Source organism: Hibiscus syriacus, unplaced genomic scaffold (genome assembly GCF_006381635.1).
Source record: "Hibiscus syriacus cultivar Baekdansim isolate YM2019G1 unplaced genomic scaffold, ASM638163v2 tig00110809_pilon, whole genome shotgun sequence".
Taxonomy (NCBI): Eukaryota; Viridiplantae; Streptophyta; class Magnoliopsida; order Malvales; family Malvaceae; genus Hibiscus; species Hibiscus syriacus.
This window is the reverse complement of record NW_024062869.1, coordinates 376,233-401,167: the sequence shown is the minus strand read 5'-3', so window position 1 is coordinate 401,167 and position 24,935 is coordinate 376,233. Positions and strand designations below refer to the sequence as shown.

Below are 24,935 nucleotides of genomic sequence, written 5' to 3'. Positions count from 1 at the left end.
ATATAAGAATGATGGTTGGGGGTTGGTTGTTGGAAATTTCCTTTACCTTTCAACCATCCTGGTAATGTAATGATCGAGAGTTTTGATTTATTTTCTCCTTGTTGAATGGTGTTTTTATTTTATAAATACAGTCGTCAAAGCATTTTAGATTTTCAGTTTCTACGTTAACCATGTTTCTTTGGTATTCTTAAGGGTTCTGTACTTTGTTGTTATACAATCTAATCCCTTTTTGTGTGTTTTTGAACTTTAGATCTCTTGTTCTGAAACTTGCTTTCTGATCATTGAAGATAAAAGAAAATGGATGGGACTAAAGTGACGGGGCTTAGAAATGTGAGCTCTACTTGCTCGATCTCAGAGACAGAAGACTTTGATCTCTCACGCCTCCTCGATAAGCCAAGGCTTAACATCGAGAGACAAAGATCATTTGATGAGAGATCGTTGGGGGAGCTCATGACAGCTATGAGACCACGCATTCGCCCGGATGGAGGTCTGGTTTCAATACTCCAGCCTCATCGACTAGAAACTCCTTTGAGCCACACCCGATGGTAGCTGAAGCATGGGAAGCTCTCAGGAGATCGTTGGTATATTTTACAGGACAACCAGTTGGTACCATTGCAGCATATGACCATGCTTCCGAGGAAGTTTTGAACTATGATCAGGTAAGATTCTCATCAGATACTCTGAAGTCTGAACCGTTTGCTTTTTTTATTCAAATTGTTGTCGCGTATGTATAGATTGTAAACTAGTATTTATTATTGCTTATTATGAGAGTTATGCTTTCGATCTAGAGATAATTGTTAATTATAGAAAGTTTTAACCTGAATAGTAAATACCTTGATCCACGTCGGATAACTTTGATTAGGTGAAACTTCAAGTCAAACATGAACCAGAACTGACTTTAACATGAATAGAGATTTCTGATTGATAAAAGTAGGTGTGGTGATGAAGAACGTGAAGATTAAGCTTAATGATCGTTGAACGCTTTTCTAAAATAAGAAAGTTAAAAAATGTTTGTTGTTTTTTTTAATACTGCAAACCCATTTCCATTTGGTCAGTTAAAATATTGAAATCCTCTAAGAGTGTTTTGTTCGGGGTTTGATAAGGTTTTTGTTCGAGACTTTGTACCCAGTGCTTTGGCTTTTCTAATGAATGGAGAGCCTCAGATAGTTAAGAACTTTCTCTTGAAGACTCTTCAGCTTCAAGGGTGGGAGAAAAGAATAGATAGATTCAAGCTAGGGGAAGGTGCTATGCCTGCTAGCTTCAAAGTTCTTCATGATCCTTTACGTAAATCGGACACAATTGTTGCAGATTTTGGTGAGAGTGCGATTGGAAGAGTTGCTCCAGTTGACTCTGGATTCTGGTGGATCATTCTTCTCCGTGCATATACAAAATCTACAGGGGATTTATCTCTAGCTGAGACTCCTGAATGTCAAAAAGGAATGAGGCTCATACTCTTTGTCTATCAGAAGGATTTGATACATTTCCAACCTTGCTCTGTGCCGATGGATGCTCTATGATTGATTGACGCATGGTAAGCTATTTGCTAGTCTTAATTTTGTTTCCTTCTTTTCTGCATGAATATGTGCTTTGCCTGTTCACAAATGTAATGTAAATGTCCCTTGGTGATCTTATAGTTAGTTTAATTTAATGTGAGACATGCAATGCATCTTATAAATTAAATGTAGCACAAATCATGAAAACTGAAATTTAGATATAATATGCATTATTCATTGAAAAGAGTGTAACAGATGGTTTATTATTGTTATCGATGAGTGGTGGAGAGAAAGTGGAGCAGTATGGCCTATAGAAATCCAGTTCCTTGGTTTTAATTTAGTAGCATGCTGCTTCTGCAAACATGTTGATGTGGTTTACTGCAATGGTCCAACTGCTGTAGTTTATTTGTTTGTTTAGGCCAATCTTCTCTTGGTTTTGTTGAGAGTTTTTACAATAGGATCAGTGCCAAATATATGATCCACAATCTAATGGGTCTCTATGTAGCTTATAACAGAGAAAAATATGATCCACGTCAACCTTTTCATATCCATCTATAAAGGTGAACCAAGTATATTCCTATCTTATCATTGCTAAGAGCCGGTAGGATCTAGTTAGTATGTCTTTTTTATTAATGAATGTGATGCTAATATTCCAAGTAGTCTGTTCGCAATATCTCAAAAGCATGGTGCTATTCCTTTGTAGTAGAGTTTTAAACTATAGCATATGGAAGACTTGGGCTGAGTATTGGAAAACTGGCTATGGATAGGATACAAATAGTATACGATTCCTGTATCATTCTGCTAGTCTGTTACTTGATAGGGTAGACAAGAACGATGGGGGCTTAGGTGCTAAAACTGATGCATATTTTGATTCTATTCTGAAGATGAATTATCTGTTTCGGAAATGAAAACCATTTAGCAAACGGTTCTTTTGGATGATCAGATCCATGTTAATTGTAAGTGATTTACTAGTGAAGGTCCACCTTGGTTATCATCGTTGTAGGAAATATTTGTTGCTGATGCATATGTATTTTGTATTGTGTGATAAAAGCATGTTCTTTTTGTTATTCTATTTGGACAACACAACCTTTGAGGTATTGTTTGTTTGACCTAATAGTTTTAACAGTTGTATGAAGGGCAGATCACAAGTATGACTTAATTGCTTCTATATATATAGTGAGATAGAGAGAGAGACACTCATACCCACTTTAATTTATTTATTTTTCCCTACTCACTCTTCATCTCTAAGACCAATGAGTTTTACGTGCATGTTCTAGTAATGGTGTGAACCTTTTTTCTTTGGCATTGACAGGGTATTTATGGTTATCCTATTGAAATTCAAGCACTTTTATCAGTGAGTCACAGTTTGCTTTTATTCCTGGGAGACAAATTCTGGACTGCTCTTTTATTGCTAATGAAGAAATTGATTTGTGTTTTTAAGGTGGACTTCAAGAAGGCTTATGATTCATTAGATTGGAACATTCTCTTTAAAGTCATTAACAAAATGGGGTTTGGTTCTAAGTGGTGTAATTGGATTCGAAAGTGTGTTACAACTACTTCGGTATCAGTTTTAGTTAACGGTGTTCCTACTGCTGAATTTCCTATAGCTAAAGGTCTTAGACAGGGTTGTTCCCTTTCCCCACTGCTGTTTAATTTTGTTGGAGAACTGCTGAATCTGCTGCTACGTAAGGCAGTATCTTCAGGTCTGTTTTGTGGCCTGATTGTTGGTTGCGATGAGGCTTCAGTTAATCTATCTCATCTGCAATTCGCAGATGATCTAATTATTTTCTGCAATGCATCGAAGACACAGGTAATTAAGTCCTACGTGTTTTCGAGTCAGGCCTGAAATTGAATCTGTCTAAGAACAAATTATTTGGGATAAATATTGATAAGGAAGTGATTCTTCAGTGGGCTAATACTGTTGGATGCTCGGTAGGACATTTCCCTACGGAATATTTGGGGTTGCCTCTTGGTGCTAAGAGGAATTCACTATTGGTGTGGGATCCGGTTGTTCAAAATTTTTATAAGAGGTTAGCAGGTTGGAAGGCTAAGACTTTGTTAATGGCAGGGAGGTTGATTTTATTGAAGACAGTTTTGAGTTCCTTGCCTATATATTTCATGTCTCTGTTTAAGATACCGTCTTCGGTGACGGCGAAGCTTAACTCCATCATTGCCAGATTTCTATGGGGAGGAGGTGTGGAGGAAAAAAAAATTCACTGGGTCAATTGGTCGACTGTGTGCGTTGGAAAGAATGCTGGGGGTCTTGGTGTTCTGGATGTTAGTTATATGAATAGAGCTCTCCTAGGGAAATGGTCGTGGAGATTTGCAAACGATAGGGAGTCAGTGTGGAAGAAGGTTATTTGTTGTAAATATAATCTGGACCCTAATTCTCTGATGTTTAATGAGGAACTACCTGCATATGCTTCTTGGATATGGAAATCGGTGGTCAATAATCACTTCAAACAGGATCAGTTTGGAGTAAAGTTCCGAAGCTTGTTTAAAGTTAGAGTGGGGGATGGGAGGAGCATCAGATTTTGGTATGATTGTTGGGCGTTTGATACCCCTCTAAATCTGGTTTTCCCGAGAATGTTTGTTCTTTCGGTAAATAAGTATGGGAAGCTGAATGAGTTTGGGGAGCTTCGGTCTGCAGGCTGGTCTTGGCATGTTCAATTGAGAAGGAATTTAAGTGTTGGGAACTGGTTCAATTCTCTGATTTATTGGCTTAATTCATAATATCACTCTTTCTCATGACTGTTCTGATGGGGTTAGTAGAGGGAATGGGGAAGGAGTTTACTGTCAATTCGAGTGTAAAGTCATGTTGTACTGCAAGTACAGCAGACCTTTTTTGGATGAAGTACGTTTGGAGGGGTTTGGTGCCTCCGAAAGTGGAGGTATTTATGTGGCAAGTGGTGCTTCAAAGATTGCCAGTTAAACTAGAGTTACAGAGGAGAGGAGTTTCAGCTATTGTTGACGCTGGTTGCCCTTTATGTAACAAGGCGGATGAGTCCTCAACATTTATTTTTTACTTGTGTTGTGGTGTGGTCTTTATGGATTGATTTATTTTTATGGCGAGAAGTAGGTTGGCGTCTTGGTTCTTAGCTAACTTCAAGGAGGTATATATTCCTAGGACTCTCTCATTAGTGATCCATCACTTGGGGATAGTTGCTCTTACTCAAGCTCTCCTATTACCTTAATTGTGCCCTGGTCACGCCCTCCAAAGGGCTTTTTAAAGTTGAATGTGGATGCGGCAGTGACGGCAGATTGGAGGAAAAGTGGTGTTGGAGGCATTCTTAGAGTTGAGGATGGTTCGGTGGTTGGTTCTTTCAAAGAAGCTGCTGGTCCAGGTCCTCCTATCTTGATTGAGCTTTTGGCAATCAAGAAGGGATTATCCTACTTTACTTCGATTCAACAACGTTTTAAGGAACGTTTAATCGTTGAATCTGACAGTAAAATAGCAGTTGATTGGGTCAAGAATAAAGAACAATGTCCTTTGGTCTATATTGACTTAGTGAATGATATTGGTGATAAGTTTAGAGGTTTGAATGGTATTATTAGATGGGTTGCTAGGTCAGCCAATGTTGAGGCTGATACTCTAGCAAAGGAGGGTATTGGATAGATACATTGTTCTGGTTGATTCAGGTTATTTTTCGCTTTTGTTTTGGGATGTGTTTAAAGGAGTCTGTGTGGTAGTTTTTAAGTATTATGTAACTGGAGGTTATTAATGAAGTTTTTAGGCACTCTTTCCTCCTTCCGCTGATTAAGGAGCACATTGTGATCCATTAATCAAGAAGGGGGTTTTAACGAGGCCTACCATTCCTATCAAAAAAAAATTCAAGCACTTTTCTTTATGGCATTGAGGTGTGCTCTATCAATGCTGAAGCATGATGCTGAAGGCAAAGAATGCATTGAAAGAATTGTGAAGCGTTTGCATGCTTTGAGTTATCATATGCGGAGTTACTTTTGGCTTGACTTCCAACAACTAAACGATATTTATAGATATAAAACTGAGGAGTATTCTCACACCGCCGTAAATAAGTTTAATGTTATTCCGGATTCTATCCCGGACTGGGTATTTGATTTTATGCCAACACGAGGTGGCTACTTTATCGGCAATGTTAGTCCGGCAATGATGGATTTCTGATGGTTTTGTTTGGGTAACTGTATAGCAATTCTATCTTCTCTTGCAACTCCGGAGCAATCAATGGCTATAATGGACCTTATTGAGGAGCGTTGGGACGATCTTGTTGGAGAAATGCCTCTAAAAATAGCTTATCCTGCAATTGAAAGTCATGAATGGCGAATTGTAACTGGTTGTGATCCTAAGAACACGAGATGGAGTTATCACAATGGAGGATCTTGGCCAGGTAAGGCCTTTGCTTTATAATCTATCTCCATTTTGGTGCTTTTGATCTTATAAGAGAGGAAATTAATATTTGTTCTCTCAATCAGAACATAATAATGATTATTGATAAAGTTTTGAAAGGATGAACATGGATATTGCTGTTTGTTGTATTTGTAAATTGCCCTTTTCCGTAAACCTGCAATTTCTCCCTATTTTGCGTGCAGTGCTTCTGTGGTTGCTTACGGCTGCATGCATAAAAACGGGAAGGCCGCAAATTGCAAGACGTGCAATTGACCTTGCCGAGTCACGCCTGTTGAAAGACGGCTGGCCAGAATACTATGATGGCAAACTTGGAAGATTTATCGGTAAACAGGCTAGGAAGTTCCGGACGTGGTCAATAGCTGGATATTTAGTGGCAAAAATGATGCTGGAGGATCCATCGCACTTGGGGATGATTTCTTTGGAGGAGGACAAACAGATGAAGCCATTGATAAAGAGATCATCTTCTTGGACCTGCTAAAGCTGTCCAAACAAAAAACGAAATAACACAAACATGGCAAAAGGACCGACTTCAAAAGGTTCCGCTGTGTCAGTACGAGTCTTGCAGCCATTGTTTTCACGTTACGTTTTTTTAAGTCACGAAAATGGTAACAAAAAGGAGTCACTTTTGCAGCCATGGCTGATTGGCTCATGCATTGTTTTCCATTACAAGTACACACTAAAGGAATTAAGTTTATGGAGGCTGGTGCCATATCCATATGTATTGAATTACCTGAAAATAATCTTCATTTATTGAATTCAAGCATGCAATTTGACTATTTCTTAATGCTAATATTGATTGAAACTCCAATGATAGCATTGGTTCATTACGGCACTCATGTTCTTTGCAATTAAGTAGTCCTAGAACATATATGTTTGCATGTGATATCGACATGATGTGTAGTGCAGGGATGGACCGAGGGAGAAATTTAAAATTATGATATAATTTAAATAAAAGAAATTATATTTTCAATTGATAATATATTTTTCCTCCCACAATTTTATAGGTTTATTCTTTAACATAAAATCATCCTATGTTCGACCCCCTATCCATCCACATGGATAAATCAAAATATCCAATAATATGTATACCTAGCGGAATACGAGGAGTTGGGTAGACAAAGAAAGATAAAGGCGTTTGTTGGACTTAACTATCTGAAAATCAACGTCAGTCAAAGCTCGACCTACCACTAATATTGGGGATGGAGGGGGGACCAATACCATGCAGTTAGCAAAACGCCAAAAGTCGCGAGAATCCATGCCACTGGTTTCCACCTTATAGATCCTTCAATGGCTACATTGGTTCCCGAGCACAAAATTTTACTTCAATTTGACATTTAGAATAAGGCTTAATATCAAAATAAATATTTAAATTATACTTTTTTTTTAATAAATGTCTAAATTATTTATTTATTTAAGTGTTTAACATTATAAAATTTACTACTTTAAGAAGTGACGGAGCCATATAGGCATGGGGAACTACCTCTAATTTGTTTACCATTTAAAAATTGGGGATAATTACTAATTTAAACCTTTAAATTTTGATTTATTTTGATTTTGTCCCTAATTTTCTATTGTTGATTATACTTCACCTTGAACTAAAATCTCGGCTCTATCATTGATTTTAGGTGTCTGGGCTGTTAACGGCGTTAATTTTTTTCATTAAGTGATACATGTCACAATCTGATAATTTTAAAATTTTATTAAAAAAATTAAATATATATATATATATATATATATTAAAAAGCTCAAACTTTTCAAAAATCCTAAAATCCTCCTCCAAACTTTAAAAACTCCAAATCTAATCCCCCACCACATCCCCGTCATCCCCTACTTCCAGTCCCCTTCCCTCTGCAATTCCCCACTCCACACCCAGCCTCCCTCCCCCACTCCACACCCAGCCTCCCTCCCCCACGTCTCTATTGAATCGACAAGCTGCCGACTAACATCACCGCCACCATCACCCACCCACCTAATGGTCACCATCACACACCCGTCTAGTATAGTAATTTACTAGATAAGGACATAAACAACTTGTTTGAGTTTATTGAAGCTTATGTTGAGTGTCCTCTTAATATAGAACGACCATTTCTTCCCTATCGAGATAAAAATAACACTCATCTTCCCAGTAGGGAATTTTGTTGGCGTATATTACAGTGAAGAATTAAAGTTAGCGAACGCTCTTTGGGTACTTACTTGAAAACAAGAATAGCACCCCTTTCAAAAGTTTTGTTTCAGCCATATATGAGAAAAGAAATGAAGTTAAGAAAACCGGTAATTATGCTATGTTCTATGTGTACACAGGGATGGCATGGGACGCGAATTCGAGTGTTTCTGATCTGATCGGATCAGATTTTTTTTAAAAAAAATTGAGTTTAGACCAGGTCGGAGTCGAGTTTAGAGTGAAAAATATCCGATCTGACCTGTTCTGAAAATAAATTATAATTTTATCTTATATATCTAAGGATTATTACAAAAATACACCCTCTATATATTATTTTCGTTCAATTAAATTTTTATTTTTATTAAATAAAAACAATAATTTTTAAAAATATATTATTTTGGATTGGGGTCGAATCAAGTTCGAATTTTATCTAAAAAAATCAGGTTGAGTGAAATGTATGAATTTTTCGAATCGGATTCGGATTAGTTGGATATTTATAATTTTCGGGACCATGCCCATCTCTATGCGTACAAGATCCTTATTTTCATGGGATAATTTAATTATTGTTTATATTTTCTATGCTCTGTTCAATGCTCTGTTTTAGGCTCGGTAATGAAGCTAAGAAAACTACTGTTTCAAGATCCAAATCTGCCGAGGGAGGGAGGAAGCGGACGCGAGGGAGAGAGAAGGGGAAGGGAGGGGTAGGAGGACGGGAGGGGTAGGAGGACGGGAGGGAGGGGAAGGGGTGAGGTTTTCTTAAAAATATTTTTAATATAATAATTTGATTTTAAAATTTTTAAATAAAACTTTTAAAATTATTAAATTGTGACACGTTCAAACACTTAAAATGATAACGTTTGTAACGTTACATATTTAAAATGTCAAAAAATAATTTAGACACCTATTCAAAAAGAATAATATAGTTTGAACACTTATTTTGATTTTAAACCTTATAATAAAGTACTAAAATTTTTAAGTTTATGTCTATATCGTATAAGAAAAATAAGATATATATATCAAATTCACATTTTGCTTGTAAAATATACCATATGTATGCGGTGATAGATCCATAAATATTTTTTATGATGAACACATACATGTTAACAATGTAAAATTTTTAAATGGAGAGCATACAAATAAAATTTTAGGGTTATGTATCATCAATAAAATAAATAATTAATCAAAGAAATTTTGAAGTTTAGGATAAACATGAAAAATTTTAGAGTAAATATTATTAATAAAAAATAATTAATCGAATAAAATTTGAATTCAGATCACATGCCTACCCACACCCAAACGTGGCTCCGCCGATGTATGCGGTCTGTTTAGGAAGATTCCCACTTCTGTTGAATATAATTCACCACGGTAGGCTAAAGGTTGACCCTTGTTGGATGCTCTTAGGTGAGGAAAACTCATTCGACGAAAAATCAAAATTTTTTACTTAATTCGATTTGAAAAATTTTGATTCGAATTGATTTCGAGTTTCAATTTCATTATTCGACTCGACTCAAAAATATTTTAAGTTCAAATCGAGTTGTAAGATACAACTTAAATAACTAGAAATTTTTAGTAACTACTGGATTTATTTTCAAGTTTGATTCGAGTCCTTTGACTTTATATGATGTATGTATATCACGTATGAAAAAAATGAAGAAATATATTTGTATTGTATATATGGTTATAGAAAGTCACTTAAATTGGAATCAAATAATACTATAAATATTATAAATATTTACAATTAAATTTAAATAGAAACTCGAAAAATCAGCTCGACTAGACTAGACTCGAAAAAATTTCAAATCAAGTTCTAGTTTAAAATAAGACTCGTCAACTCGAATAACTTGAAATTTTTTGACTCGACTCGACCGATCATTATTTTTCTATATTCGTTTTAAAAATATATAATATATATCTTTTAAGTAATTGTATATAATATTGTTTATTGAAGAAAAAAGAAAAATATTATTTTTCTATATAAATTTAAAAAGTTGAAGTAATGTATAGGTGTTCCTCGGAAAAATTTATATTATCAAATTCTACTTATCTAACTTTTTTTGTATGCAATTTAAAATTTAATAATATATTTGTTTTTCATCAAAAAATGATTTACTTCTGCAGAGAAATGAGCAAATGGGTCGGCCCAATCCTCTAGAACGTTCAGATCTTCTTCTCTTCGGCCGAAACCCAAAAAGCCCATCAAAGTTTTGCCGCCAAATCCGATTTCTTTCATCTTCTTTATTTCTGATTTCTCAAATGGGTTTAAGCAGAGACTCACTTCAGTTCCCATGGCCTCAAACATTCCTCTCCATATCATCGACGAAGATGGCGATGGTGACTTCCAAGATGTAATCCCGTTGTTGTTACTCCCTTTCAGTCTTGGATTTGTACCGGTTATTCTTGTTTAATTCATCTTGGTGGGTAGTGATTTGTGTTAATTTTTAACGTAGGAGTTTGATTGGGAAGCAGCCGTTAGAGAAATCGATAAGGCATGCGATGACAGAAATTTTGCTACTTCATCGTCTTCTCATTTTGCTCCTCCACCTACTGTATCCCATACATCTAAGAAAAACGCTTCAAAGCAATCCACGCTCAACAGATTTATTGGGAAGGTGGGACTCCGGCCTCCTGAATATAATCGGACGGCTGAGAGTTATGTCGGTGCTGAGGCTGAGCAAGTGTCATCCGTTCACATTGATGCCGAGGCTGCTAAAGCTTGGATCTACCCAGGTTTTAATTTATTATATTTTTTTGTTGCAGTTTCTTTAGAACTTTTGTTTCCTTTGCCGCTTGCTATGTTATTTTTATTTTTATTTTTGGTGTTAGGGAATTGGGTCTTTTGGCAATCAAAATTTGATTCATTTGTGTGGTATTTGCCGAACCATTTGCTATATTATTATTGCAGTTTTTTGTGTGTGTAGGGGAATTGGGTCAATATTAACAGTTTTAGGAGCAATTCTTTAAAGCCACTCTTTATAGCTATATATGTTAGCTTGATATTGTTGTACTTGCAATTGCATAGGGTGATGTTCGGAGACTTGTCACATGTTTTGCTCAAAAGAAATTCGTATTCTTTTGTACTGATTGCTGAAGCAATTTATTAGATTCTTTAAAGGCTGATCTAAGTCTAACTATTATTAATCATCATAGCAGTATACTGGTCCTAGTGGATTGTTGAACTGTTGAAATAATGATTATATAACGAGGATAAAGTATTAAGTTTTACTAGCATGTCAAACTCCAAAACTTAGACTTCAGCAATCAATTCCCAAGTATCTGCATGCTATATTTTTACTTGCTTTGCTATTGCTTTAGGTACGGTACAGTCCTGCAAGTTATATCCGATTTAAGTCACTTTTACGAAACATAAAGCATATTAGTTGTCCACTTTTTCCGTTTTACTATTTGGTCAAGTAGGTAGGTTGTGGTTACCAAAGTCAGTTTTTTTGTTAGAAAAATGGTACAGATGGTAAACATTTCTTCTTTTCCCCTAATATTGCGTTATTTTTTAGTTTTTCTAGCTGTTATGCTCCTTGTGGTCCTTTAAGAGGTACCTCAAATTTTATTTGAAGGGACCAAGTTCGGTTTGTGAATTGAAATTGATGAAATTTACCTCACCGTTCTGTTTGATGAACTATAAGGCATTGACCGAAAATTATAGTATATATATTTTAATCACTAATATTTTTTTTTGAAGTTTTATCTACTTTCCATTTTGAAGATATATTTTATTTTCTAAATGCCCTGATACTGAAGTGTCTTTTAAGACTTTGTTTTTAAGCATTCAATAAGAACACTAAGTTCCCCTCTATCCTTCGTTGTTAGTGCAGTTAATATCCCTCTTCGTGATTATCAATTTGCCATAACCAAGACAGCACTATTTTTAAATACATTGGTGGCATTGCCAACAGGCCTTGGAAAAACACTTATTGCCGCAGTTGTAATTTTTAACTACTTCAGATGGTTTCCAGAAGGTAAATGTTTGTGTCATGAGCATTAATATAGCTCTATTATTTAAATCCCTTCATGATTTATTTATGCTTTAGTGGATGAATAATTTTTGAGGCTGATGCCTATCTTTTATATAAATAGAGGGACAGGCTCCTAGTCTGTTGCAAAAAAAGTAGGAATTTGAGAAGAATTATGCTAATGATGATATGTGGTCTCTTTGCTTCTTCTGATGCTGTTGTTAACTTATGCATAATATCCGGCCTAAGCAAAACATAATCTCTATTAAGTTTATATAATTTTTGTAATCTGTAACTTTCTTAATCATTTGAATGACAAAGCTTTGCTGATTGAAAGATAGATCTAGTAATCTTAAAACTTTGGCCAGTCATTATGCAGCTATGTTGATGTTAGATTCTTTCATCTAACTGCATTGCGAGGTCCTCTCGTATCTTCTCCATGGTCTTTGTTGCCTGTTTTTATGTTGGTTGGAAAGGGAAAATAGTCCCATGAACAACCAAATGGGGTCTAACATATCATTCTTCTTGTTTTCCATCTTGGCTAGGTTCACCTTTCTTTAAGGACGACAATAAGAATTATGACCTTCCCCTCCACAGTGAAATAACGAATCTGAGAGTTGCTGCCACATAACTTTAATTTTTTTATCTCACTTTAAATTAGTTTTACAAAATGTAACTTGATATGTCATTGAATTCAGATGCTTAAGTTTAGTTCCAAATAACTTATCACCTCTAAAACTATGATGGCTATTTCATCTTCTTCTACAGGGAAGATAGTCTTTGCTGCTCCTTCTCGACCACTTGTCATGCAGCAGATAGAAGCATGCCATAATATCGTTGGAATTTCACAGGTACAACAACATTTCTTTTGGAATTTGTCATACTCTCATCTCTCTCTCTCTGGTGCAGTTTCACAATTATTTACATGTTTTGAGAAGATTTAGATCAATTTGATTTGCAGGAATGGACAATTGATATGACAGGTCAGATATGTCCAACAAAAAGAGCAATATTTTGGAAGACTAAAAGAGTTTTCTTTGTTACCCCACAAGTTTTAGAGAAAGACATTCAATCTGGTAATTCTCTAAAGTAGTTTCATTGTTATTGCTGGATAGCAAATAACTGTGACCTTGTGAATATGAGTTCCTTTTAATTTTACCGTTCTACTTAATGTCATTCTGATATTCTTCCTTCTCTGGTTTTTCTCATCAAGTAATTTGTTGCAGGCACATGTTTGTCAAAGTATATTGTTTGTTTGGTGATTGATGAGGCTCATCGAGCATTGGGAAATTATTCCTATTGTGTGGCTGTTCGTGAGGTTTCTTCTTCATTTCTCACTAGTCTTTTAAACTGTATTCCTTCCCTTTTATTTTGAGCATACGATTGGTGGCAACATTCATGGGGCAAGTTATTAAAGGTGTTAGTGATACTCTAAATTTGTAGTTAATGTCAATGCCAGTGCAGCTGAGAATATTAGCTTTGACTGCAACACCGGGATGTAAGTTACTGTTTTCCTATTGTGTTTTAAAATTTTTCATGTAACCATAAATGCTTACATTAGTTTCCATTGTTCAGCGAAGCAGCCCACTATCCACCAAATAATTAACAACATATGTATATCAACACTTGAGTATCGTGATGAACATGACCATGATGTCAGTCCATATGTTCACAATAGAAAGATAGAACTGATTGAGGTATCTGAAAGTTTCTCTTTTGATTTTGTTTGTTATTCCTAATGAAGGTAACACATTCCTTGCCATATTTCTAGGTTCCATTGGGGCAAGATGCGCTTGAGGTGAATAATAAGTTGTTAGAAGTAATTCGTCCTTATGTGGCCAGGCTTCACGCCAATGGACTTATTCAAAATAGAGACTATCAGACTGTATGGTTCCACATATGTTATAAATCTTGGTTCTTTTTGAAAATTCATCATCAGTTCATCTTAGCTTATTGAGCTTTTAAGTCTAAACCTTATCATGGGTGTATGTGTTAGTGTGTTACTTGTTAGAACTTTAGAATCTTTCTGCTCGCCGCCAAATGGAAAAATGGATACTAACTGCATTGCCATGAAAATTTAATCTACTATAAAAAGTTCATTATTCACTTTATGATGTGGTCACATTTCTGAAACAATTTGGGTGTTAGTGCATCAAATAATCATTATTATTTTAGGAAAGATAGATCCATCCATCTATCCTATCTGATTTCGATTTTGATATCTAAAAAAGAATTGATTTCATTCAACGTTTGATTCAAAGAACTGGGCTTAGCCCCCCCGCTCATGAAACGACTCTGCTGCAATGGATGGCAGAGGGTCCGTAGTACCCAAAGCGCTGGAGTGATCCAGTAACCGGGAAGGGGCCTAGAAGTGCCTACTACTACACGTTACACTTGGCTCTACACATTGACCGAGCTAACCCCTGTCCAGTGCCTGGCAGAACTGTTTTAGGAGTCTTTTAAGGTTAGGAGTCATTATCTTTATCTTTGGATAAACTTTATCTTCCAGTATAGTATTTTATTTTATTTTTTATAAAAATTGGAGGTCTCATTAAAACCCCCTTCATAATTGCTAAAACACCCGGAAGTATTTTAGCAAAAAGCGGAAGGAGGAAAAGAGTACCTCAAAGTTTATTGATAAAGAAAAACATCAATACAAGGGGTCTTAATACATCAACATTCCTTACTACATACATTCTGACTTATTAACCTCATCCTACCCCAGGCCAAAAAACCACTATCTCAACCAATTCCTTTAGCTAAAGCGTCTGCTTCCACATTTACTGCTCTCTCAATCCAGTGGAGAATAACCTCTATGTCTCTAATTTTGTCAGCTATTTCCTTTGTAATAGTAGCATAGATACTAGGGCACTCAGCTATGTTCCTGCTCCATTCCACACAATTCTTACAATCACTTTCTATTATCAAACGACCTTCAGATCTCCACCTCAAAGTTTCAAAGAAGAGAAGTCCTGATTTAATGGCCAATAATTTTGTCAGTATAGTATTTTATTAGGAGTTAATTACTAAGTATTAAACAGGGGACATATGTATACTATTACGACAGATTAGAAAATAAGAACTTCAGTTTTTATTTTTCTTTCTGTTTTTTCAGTTTCTCCTCTGTTTTCTGTCAATTATTTTAGGAATCAGTTTATTATTAGAAGTTTTTCATTATTAGGATCCAATTTATTAGTAGTCTTAGTGAGATTGCTTGCCTAGTAGGACTTTTATTTTCACAAGTATGTAACCTCTATTTAAAGAGGCTTATTATATCAATAAAATTCAAGTCAGACTTTTAAGGAAAGAAAAACCTAAGAGGTCTAGGATTTCCTCTAAACTAGTCTATGGAACTATCAATTGAAACACGTGATTGTAACAATTTGGTACAATCGTAAGAATGGGACAGGAAGCAAGGCAAAATATTTTATGCAAATGCTAAGGAGTACTTTTTAAAATACTTGTGGTTCTTAGAGCTGGAACCATCTTTCTGGGACTTAGAGTATTGCTAGGATGTACACAGATTCTTTTTGTTGCATTATGCAGTTATAAATTTTGTGAATTTTCTGCAATTTCTATTTTTCCCTGAATTTGAAAATCTAATTGTCTATACCTATTAATTAATTCTTAGAAGGAATTGTAATTTATAAACTTCAAAAATAGTGTTAGACTGATGCGCTCTAATTTCCGATTTTCGTAGTGCTGTTGTCCTGTTATTCTTACATTTCCATTGATAGTTAAGCCCAATAGATTTACTTAATTCAAGGGATAAATTTCGTCAAGTACCTCCCCCAGATCTTCCACATATCAAGTATGGAGAAGTTGAAGCATATTTTGCTGTTCTTATTACACTTTACCACATTCGTAAGCTTCTTTCAAGCCATGGAATAAGACCAGCATATGAGATGCTGGAGGAGAAGTTGCGACAAGGGTATGTGTTTGATCACTTCCGTTTTAGCAATATGAAGAATTAGACTGCATATTTTTTCTCTCAAGAGAACAATATGGAACTCTTTATACTATATTCTATTTAGTAAAAGGCTTCTGAGGTTAGGAAAAACTAGTATTCAATACCAAATGAGTGTCATCTGTTCCTTTTTGAAACAAAATTTGCTTTCTGATCAGAGTTTATGTTGGTAACCTATTTTCAGATAACTACAGGTATGCTTGAGTTGCTTGCAGATATATGAACAGTATTTTAAGAATGAACTTTTAGTGTTTATTTTTTTTTATTCTTATAAATTGAAAGGCCAAAGTTGATGTTGTCCAATGGTAAATAGAAGAATCTAATTGTGATTTGTTATAGATTTCTGCTAATTGTTGTTGGAGTTGAACATGGAGGCACAGATGTGAAGATGCAAACAGACAAGCACAAGCACATTTATATGATTTGAATCTACTTTATGTTCACTGGTTTTTATGTTAATCAGAATGTGTTCATTTTTTTTATTATGTTCAGAATTGATTGTTGCAGGCCTTTCTCGAGAACGTTGAGTAAAAATGAAGATATAATGAATGCAAAGCTTTTAATGCAACGGAGTTTGTCTCATGGTGCACCTAGTCCAAAATTGTCGAAACTGTTAGAAGTATTGATTAACCATTTCCGTATGTCATCTTCTATTTAAATTGTATCCCGCATGTGGTGATTTTAATTTGCCTCTCCTTTCCTGCATATTGTTGTTGAAACTAGAATAATCAAATAACTGATAAATTGGAATCCTTTTATGTAGAGTTGTGCTACTTCTTATGAGAGAATGAAGCTTTGTGAAATAATTGTTGTTTGTTGTGACTTTAGACTTGTAAGATTTTCTGTACTTATCAAATTGATAATTGTTGCTCAAGCTTTGACTCGCTTTGAATCTTGATGGTTCGCATAAATATTTTTTGTTATATCAACTCTGTGATAGGATATGAGAGGTAGAGAAGGAAATTAAAGGTTGACATAGGTTAGTCATTAGAAGTCTGCCTACTTTTATGTTTATTGTTGGCTAGTGTTAGAACTGGAAATTTAAGGTAGATAGAAAAAAGAGCGACTGAATTGATATTACTGCTCAAAGAGAGTGCTGGGATCCAAGGTTAAGTTTTCCAGAATTCTTTGACCTGCTTCAAAACTACACCGAATCTTTTGGGTGCTGTCCTTCTGGTACTCACTGTTAATCAGGAACACTGTAGCAAGAGACACAAGTCAATGGAGAGGAGCAAAAAAAGCATCCATGCTTCCTGTCCGTATACCTAAATAGTCATTAATTTTCAGAAAAAAATATTAAACAAATATCCTAGAATGCTCTTAAACCTACAAATGATGATTATGCTTTGATTGGACAATAATGGCATACAAGTGCATAACCATCTTGAACTCAAAAGCAAATTCAAAGTTCTAGAATAACCTAAACTTACCCCAAAGGCTTAGATGCAGAAACTTAATGTCTGTATTGCTAATACTAAAACTGCAGATAAGAAAGAAACAAAGTTTTGTCTGCCATGACTGTGGTAAGAAACTATAAACCTTCTTATTTTGAAGGTCAGTTCTTGTACTGTGCAGAGAGCATCTTCAGGCTTTAAGAAAATAGAATTATTAAGCATCTAGTTTAAAAAGTCCTTTGTTCTCAGTCTTGCTAGCAGTTACTGGATCAACTTGTCATGATGAAGGGAAATCTAGCTCTTTTTGGGTGATTTTTTTTTCTAGTAGCTTTATAATTAGATTGACCATTTGATATTAACCCTATTAGGAATTCCATAATGGTGTAATATGTGCTAAAACATTCAGGCTCTTATATCCATCCCTTCTACTATATTGGTTAGGGTTTTTGAAGATTTTCATTTTTGTATATTTTTCTATTTTTCATGTGGGACCGTATTCATCACCGATATTTAGTCCATCAAAAGTTTCTTCTGATTGAAGCTTTAATCATATATCTAGTACACAATTTAGTTCTTTCTCTCTATATATACAAAATACAAAATAATTTTATATGTTTTACTGTATATGATGCAGAAACAAGGGATCCACAAAACTCCAGGGTGAAAACAATTTCTATAGTCTTGTTTGCGTCACTTCCAATGTCTAATATCTTACCATATAACTAAAATTGATTTCAGGGACATAATGAATGCACTAGAAAGTGTTCGAGATTTAGTCAAAGCAACTGAATTTATCGGTCAAAGCTCAGGTTTTCTGTTCTGTTAACCTTTTCAAATTTAATATGCTTATCCATAAGAAACATTATTGTTATAAGTATAAATTTTACATTTCTATAACTATTTGAAGCATTTAGCACAAGATGCAAAGAAAAACTGTATGTGATGTTTGAATCCATGTTAAATGATATTCATTACTTTTAGATTTGTTTAAGCCTAATATTAAAGTTATTCTTTCCACCTGCTGCAAATTGTTGTGTTGCATGTTGTATTATGGTTATTATGGCGAAGGTTCTGTAGATACTCGTTTTTATCCGGGACTAGATCGGAGCAGACCCGAATCAGAGCAATTGGAGGCCCAACTCAAGCCCACGTGAATACTCACTGGAAAACTAAAAGTAGTTATCAGGAGTTAACAAAAAAGGGGTTTCAGTTTTCTTAATCTATTAGAAAGAAACTGTAAAGGGGGAGGGTCAGTTTTTTTTAGAGGGGATTAACGACTGGAAACGGGGACAAGAGAGGAGAAGCACGAAAGATTTTTTTTTCTTTGTTTTTCATTCGTTTTACACAGCAGAGCAACAGATAAAATAGTGTGTAAACAACATTTTTTCCGGTATTCAAAGATCAAGAAGTAGTATAACAGGGGTCTTCCCTATCTCTTTCGAAGGCATTATAAGCAATCCATAAGCAGGTTACTTTCGTTACTTTCTTTATTTTTCGAAATACTCAGCAATGTTATACGTGGCTTGTGGTTTTTCTTTCAAATCATAAAAAATAGCAGAGAAAAGAATTAGAAAATTACCTTAGATGTGGATGACGGTAGATTTGGTAGTTACATCCTAGTCGGTCGGGGTTAAATTGATGGAGATAAAGATTGGGGTTAGTGTTATGAAACCATGTAAGTCTGAGATTAAAACGACGATCAGTAAAATAAATTAGAGGAAGGAGAAGGTTTTGAGTTCTTACCGGAGTTGGGAATTTGGTCTTGTTAGATTGTCGGAGAAGTAGAGTCTCGCCGTAGTAGGTCGCCGAAGATAGAAGTAAACGAAAGGTTGAAGGTCATTCACGGTGTTTAGTGGGTGGTTTAGCGAGATTTAGCTTCGGGTTTATGGTCTAGAGGGTAAACCGATGCATTAAGGTTGGTTTGGCCTTTGTGGTTCTTCCACAGGCGAGAAAAATGGTGAAGGAGAGAGTTGAAAAAGAGAGTGGAGAGTGAAGCTGGCGGCAGGGGCTTCCTACGTGTAAATCTACTTAGGTTTAGGCATAATTTAGCTTTTATATTAAATGGTTATTGAAAGTTCACGTGTATTAGTTTAAATAAGTTTTTTTTTATTAAATGTTTATTGAAAGTTCACATGTATTTATGCTTTAGGTACATTTATCGTGCTTTTCATTTTATTTCAGCTCTTTGGTATCTTGATTAAGTATTTTTGCAGCTTTTTATATGTTTTTATTTAGATATAATTAAGTTTTAGTCCTCCCAAATTTGCAATGAATGTGCATTTAGGTCATTGGTTTATTTCGAATTTTACATGCTTAATTTTGCATATATTTAAATTTACTCATTATTTTAATATGTATATATTTTTTAAATTTATAGTTTAGCATATCATGTTTTCATTTTTTTATATTTGAGTTACATTTGTACATTATAAGTTAATAGACATGGTTATAGTTTTTAATTGTAAATATATGTATATAATTTTTTGTATGTCACGTTGTATGCTATTTTTAATTTTGTTTAATTAATTTTTGGCATGACATACTTTTTTACACAAGTTGTATGATATCCTTATTTGCATAACTCGATATATTACATAATTGGATTAAGGGTAATATACTTTTAATTTAAAATTGTTTTAAGTGGGCAGTCATAACTGATTTGAGGTCCGCTTTTAATGATTTTAAAATAAAAGTGTATCCCATTAGTGACGCCTAAAAATTGATCCATCACTTTAAAATTTGGGAATGGAAGAAAAAGAAATGTTCGTCTATTTAAATTTATCGAGAAAAGGTTGTTATAGCTTTTAAGATCTGGTCTCGATATTTGTAAATAATCGAACATTCTTTTTCTTTCTAAAATGACTTGGTAATTTTAATTTAATTTATTTGAGTGCTTTTGAATGTTTTCAAATTTACATCTTTGTTTTATGGGATAAAAAGTCAAATTAAGTTCGAATTTCTAAAGTTCATTGCAAAGACATTAATTAATCGACTAGGTACCGATTTAGGGCGTTGTGGGGGTGCTAATCCTTCCCCACACGTAACCGATTCCCGAACTTATTTTTTGGTAACGCAGACCTCAATTTGTTGTTTTAATTAAAAGTAATTTTTATAAAACATTTTTGGGTGTCCAATCACACCCTAATCAAGGATTGGTGGCGACTCTTCGAACCGTTTTTTTATCACAAAGGAAATCTAAATTTTTTTGAAACGAGAGGTTTTTTAAATTGCATTTGTTTTTAAATTAAAAATCAGTTGAAAGAGATAAATTAAAAATTAATGTGGTTTTTAAAATCTCACCTTTTCACCTTTTAAGAAAAAATCGTTTCGACAGCTTGGCGACTCCGCTGGGGATTTTTTTTAGAGAGTCAGGCCGATAGTCGATTAATTAATTGTCTTTGCAATTGAAAATTATAAATTCGATTTAATTTGATTTTTGATCCATTGTTTGGTTTTTAATAATATTTGTTTGTATTTTGATTTCTTTAATTTAATTCGATTGATAATTAAATAGTTGTACTGATCTGTTTGCTAATGATTTCAGAATAATTGTGTGTTTTGGGAATTGATTTTGAGTGTTTTTATTGATTGTTTTTTCGCTTTTCCTCACACACTGCACAGCTGTATTATCATAACATGAGCTAAAACCCCGCTCTGTCCTAATTAAGTAGGAGTGAGAGACTATGCCCTCGTGTGGTTTTCACCTCCGCATGGGATAGTGGATCGCTCCTGGAGCTCACGCCTTATGGTCCTCGTGATGGTAATCACCTCCGCATGGACATAAGGAGGTGTGTTCCCTCGAAATTGAACTCGATCCCCTAAAGCCTGTGATGGGCTAGGATTGAGGGTTTGGCAGCCCAAGGGGGCACCGGCAAGGACAATTCGAGAACCTATTACTTTATGACCGAACCCAGCATATAGTGAACATAGAGCTTGAACTTAGGTTGAGCCAAACCCTAACCTTAAGAATCCTGTGAGGAGGGTACACAAGGAAAAGCTTTTTTGAGTAATTTATTTTTCGTTTTTCGAATAAATGCATGCGAACTAGATATCATGCGGTTAAGATTTTTGTGAATAACAAAGCATGGGGTAGATATCATGTTGGGTAGGATCTACTAAAGCATGATTGGGTAGCCAGTATGTAAGGGTAGATTTTATTTAATGGTTATGATATTTATTATTTTGTTTGCTGATTTTATGTGTGCTAACCCATTTTGTTATATGTCTATTTTATTTGATTTTATTGCATTTGCATCTTCATGACATCACAAGGTGTTAATTCGCAAGTGATTGACTAATAAGAAGGCTGGACATATTGAGACAAGAAATTCTCAACCATGTAGTCAAAATCAGGAGGTTCAAAGATATTCAGATGATCCATGAAGAAAGACATCCGATGAATGAAGAAATATGAAGCTGATTGAAGACTTCCTTTAAAAGAGTGAAGGTCATGATATTCTCAGAAGATAGATACAATTATACCAAGGACAAGAAGACCCTTCACAAAGACATGAGACCACTTCGTATTGAAAGTAAAAATAGAGACCTCAAGATTCAATTTAAAGACATCTGGTGTCATTAAAGGTGATAAAGTACGCCGACAACTTTGGGCGCAATATTAGATTCCATGAAGAGTACGGTTCAAGGGAATAAAGAAATGAAGAATCACATTTATATTTTGACTACATGGTGTACTGAATTCTTGTTGTCTAAATGAAGGTTGTTCTATGGTGGTCACTTTTGGAATTAAAACCTTGTGCATTTGCATTCTTATTAGCATTAATTTATTTATTTTGTTATTGTTGCTTTTTGTCATTTTGTTATCTCATTTGTACTAACTTGTTTCTATGTTGTTTTTTTTCTTTGTTCGCATTGCATGATCATGACATATTCAAAAGGTGTTGATTTGTGAGTGTTCATCATAGTAAAAGGTTTTCATGACGAACAAGGGGTTTCGTGATCAAACAGACTATAACACAGTCGAGAAATGGCATCCTGAGAAAGCTTCGAAAATAATAGAGAGTTGCGCACATAAAGATCATATGTCTGATGAAGAACACAATGAGATAAGAGAGATAAAAGAGAAAATGTCCAAGATGATGAATAGAATAGATGTTTTGTCCAAAGGAAGAGAAATTTCTACAAAAGAAAAGAAAGAACTCAATGAAAACAATCTCGAGGTGTCAGATACGCAAGGGACTACTTTAGAACCTGTTGATTCTAGTCAGTATGAGAAATCACGCACAATCATTGTTCGTATCAACAAGTTGTTTGGAAATGCCAAGGAAATAGTGGCAACTATAGAAGTTCAGAAGGATGAAAAGAAGACATGCAGTCCAAACTCGTTGGTGTTTGATAGTCTATTCCCAACATCAGGGGAAATAAAACTAAAAACTCCAATTCAACCCAAGTTGAGAGGTGGATCTTGTTGTGATTCCATCCCAATATCATATAAGGAATTGTATGATGAACTGTTAGAAGCCCAAGAAGTGGCACCGCATTATGTGAAACCTTTGCAACCTCCATATCCAAGTTGGTATGACGTCCACGTTCGTCGTGAATATCATGCTGGGATTCAAGGACATTCTATTGAGAATTGTTCCACCTTCAAACGTCGAGTCCAACTTCTTCTATATCATGGAGTATTGGAGTTTGAATTGAAAAGACAACCCAGTTTGAAAACAAATTATCCTGTTGAGTTTGAACCAAAAGTGACCAAGGGTAAGAGTATCAGTGAGGACATCCATGAAGAAAATTGTTTGCCAAAATACGAAGCTCTGATTCGTCATTTAAGAAGTGAAAATAATAAATTGAGCAGAGAGATGGAAGCCATGCGAGATGATTTTCGAAGGATCAGGCAAACTTTTAAATTTATTGGTATAGGAAATGTCCCAGAGGAGTGGATAATAGGGGTCACTAAACTTAAAAATGATGTTGAACAGTTGGGAAAGAATTGCAAGATGCACGAAGGTCAAGTTGAGAAGTTTTCTCATGATTTATAAATTGCAGAAAAAAGACGCAATATAGTTGTTGATAATTTGGGAAGATATCAGGCTGAAATTCAGACGTTGAACAGATCCATTGCCAATATGGAAATTTCATATCAACGCTACAAGCGGGAGAATGACGCTGAGCTTGAAGCCGTTAGTGTAACACCCCCAACCCGTATCCGACCCGGATACGAGTCCGAAGTGTCACATTGACTTTTCAAACCTTGACTATTAATAAAAATCCCGGGAAATTTAAAACTTTATTTAAATCAAAATAAAGACTTTATCAGAGTGCTCGTACTTAATGACTTATTACATGCCAACACTTTATACATAACCAAATACATACTTTGTCAAATATTTCTGATCTGATCTTTTGGTAAGGAAAACTGACCTGTCTTGCTCCACATCACTCCTTACTCTTCTCGAAACCTACGTGTGAAACAATCACACGCTAAGTCGAAGACTTAGTGAGGCATAACAACTTATAATGCACTTTAAAACATATATTGATATCATGCATAGCAATTCCATAATATCATATCATCAGATTATTAATCACATACTTTTTCAATCAAACACTATACACACACAACATCATATCATTTCTATAGCATTTATCATACCACTAACTTATATTTGTTCATATCTCTGGATTAGCCCATGTACATATGTGAGAACTATCGATATGTGAGTCTATAGAGGTTGTGCACTAATGCTGTCACCACAGCTCGTATAATTGCACCGAAGTGCCGCGTAGAATTGCACCGTAGTGCCATATAATGATGTCCATAAGGACCACATAGAATTCCTTAAGAATCATATACATATACTAGGGATCAAGTATGTGTCTTTCCAGACTTCACACATGTTCCAAAGATATACATATGTCCCGAAGGACCGCGTAGAATTGCACCGTAGTGCCATATAATGATGTCCATAAGGACCACATAGAATTCCTTAAGAATCATATACATATGCTAGGGATCATATGTGTCTCATCAGACTTCACACATGTTCCAAAGAATATATATATCCCGAAGGACCGCGTAGACCCTCGACTCTTGGCATGCCAACTATACCCCTAGCTCTCATGACACATAACATGGCGTTATCATTTATTTCATTTCAAATATTCACATAAACTTGTAATTCACTTTCACATATCACGTATCACATAGCTTCTTTTCATATGATCACATAGTCACGTAGTTCACTTACACGTAGATCATTTCCATATAATTCACATGTCACATATGTCATGTTTTCATATAATTTCTATTATTTCTCACCCAATCACCTTTATTCATGTAAACATACTTATCATATCTTGTTCACATAAGATATACTTCATATAATATATCGAAACACCTAGAACACTTTCACGTAGCTTATAGTCATAAGTCTTATCTCATAACATATACTTGTTTTCACATATATATTTCATATCATTTCTTATACCATCACATAATTCATTTAACATACATAACATATTATGTAATATTATAATAGAAATACCTATAAGTCATATCACTTAGAGCACATATATACTTATAGTCACATTGCTTATATCTTAATCTT

The 24,935-nt window shown here is 34.8% G+C and overlaps 1 protein-coding gene and 1 pseudogene across 1 annotated transcript in view; both read left to right on the top strand.

Moving 5' to 3' along the window:
- The first annotated feature begins 282 nt into the window (after window positions 1-282).
- On the top strand, window positions 283-6,701 carry LOC120141440 (annotated as a pseudogene).
- A 3,578-nt stretch (window positions 6,702-10,279) lies between these two features.
- The window catches only part of LOC120141414 (DEAD-box ATP-dependent RNA helicase FANCM-like), a 31,522-nt gene continuing 16,866 nt past the window's right edge, over window positions 10,280-24,935 (top strand). Inside the window, exons 1-13 of the mRNA XM_039156293.1 lie at window positions 10,280-10,383; window positions 10,486-10,765; window positions 11,866-12,009; window positions 12,772-12,854; window positions 12,965-13,079; window positions 13,230-13,321; window positions 13,447-13,501; window positions 13,579-13,700; window positions 13,775-13,888; window positions 15,741-15,934; window positions 16,478-16,608; window positions 17,999-18,047; window positions 18,103-18,173. Of these exons, the coding sequence (XP_039012224.1) occupies window positions 10,324-10,383; window positions 10,486-10,765; window positions 11,866-12,009; window positions 12,772-12,854; window positions 12,965-13,079; window positions 13,230-13,321; window positions 13,447-13,501; window positions 13,579-13,700; window positions 13,775-13,888; window positions 15,741-15,934; window positions 16,478-16,608; window positions 17,999-18,047; window positions 18,103-18,173 (1,510 nt within the window). The 5' untranslated portion in view covers window positions 10,280-10,323. The remainder of the gene's footprint in view (window positions 10,384-10,485; window positions 10,766-11,865; window positions 12,010-12,771; window positions 12,855-12,964; window positions 13,080-13,229; window positions 13,322-13,446; window positions 13,502-13,578; window positions 13,701-13,774; window positions 13,889-15,740; window positions 15,935-16,477; window positions 16,609-17,998; window positions 18,048-18,102; window positions 18,174-24,935) is intronic.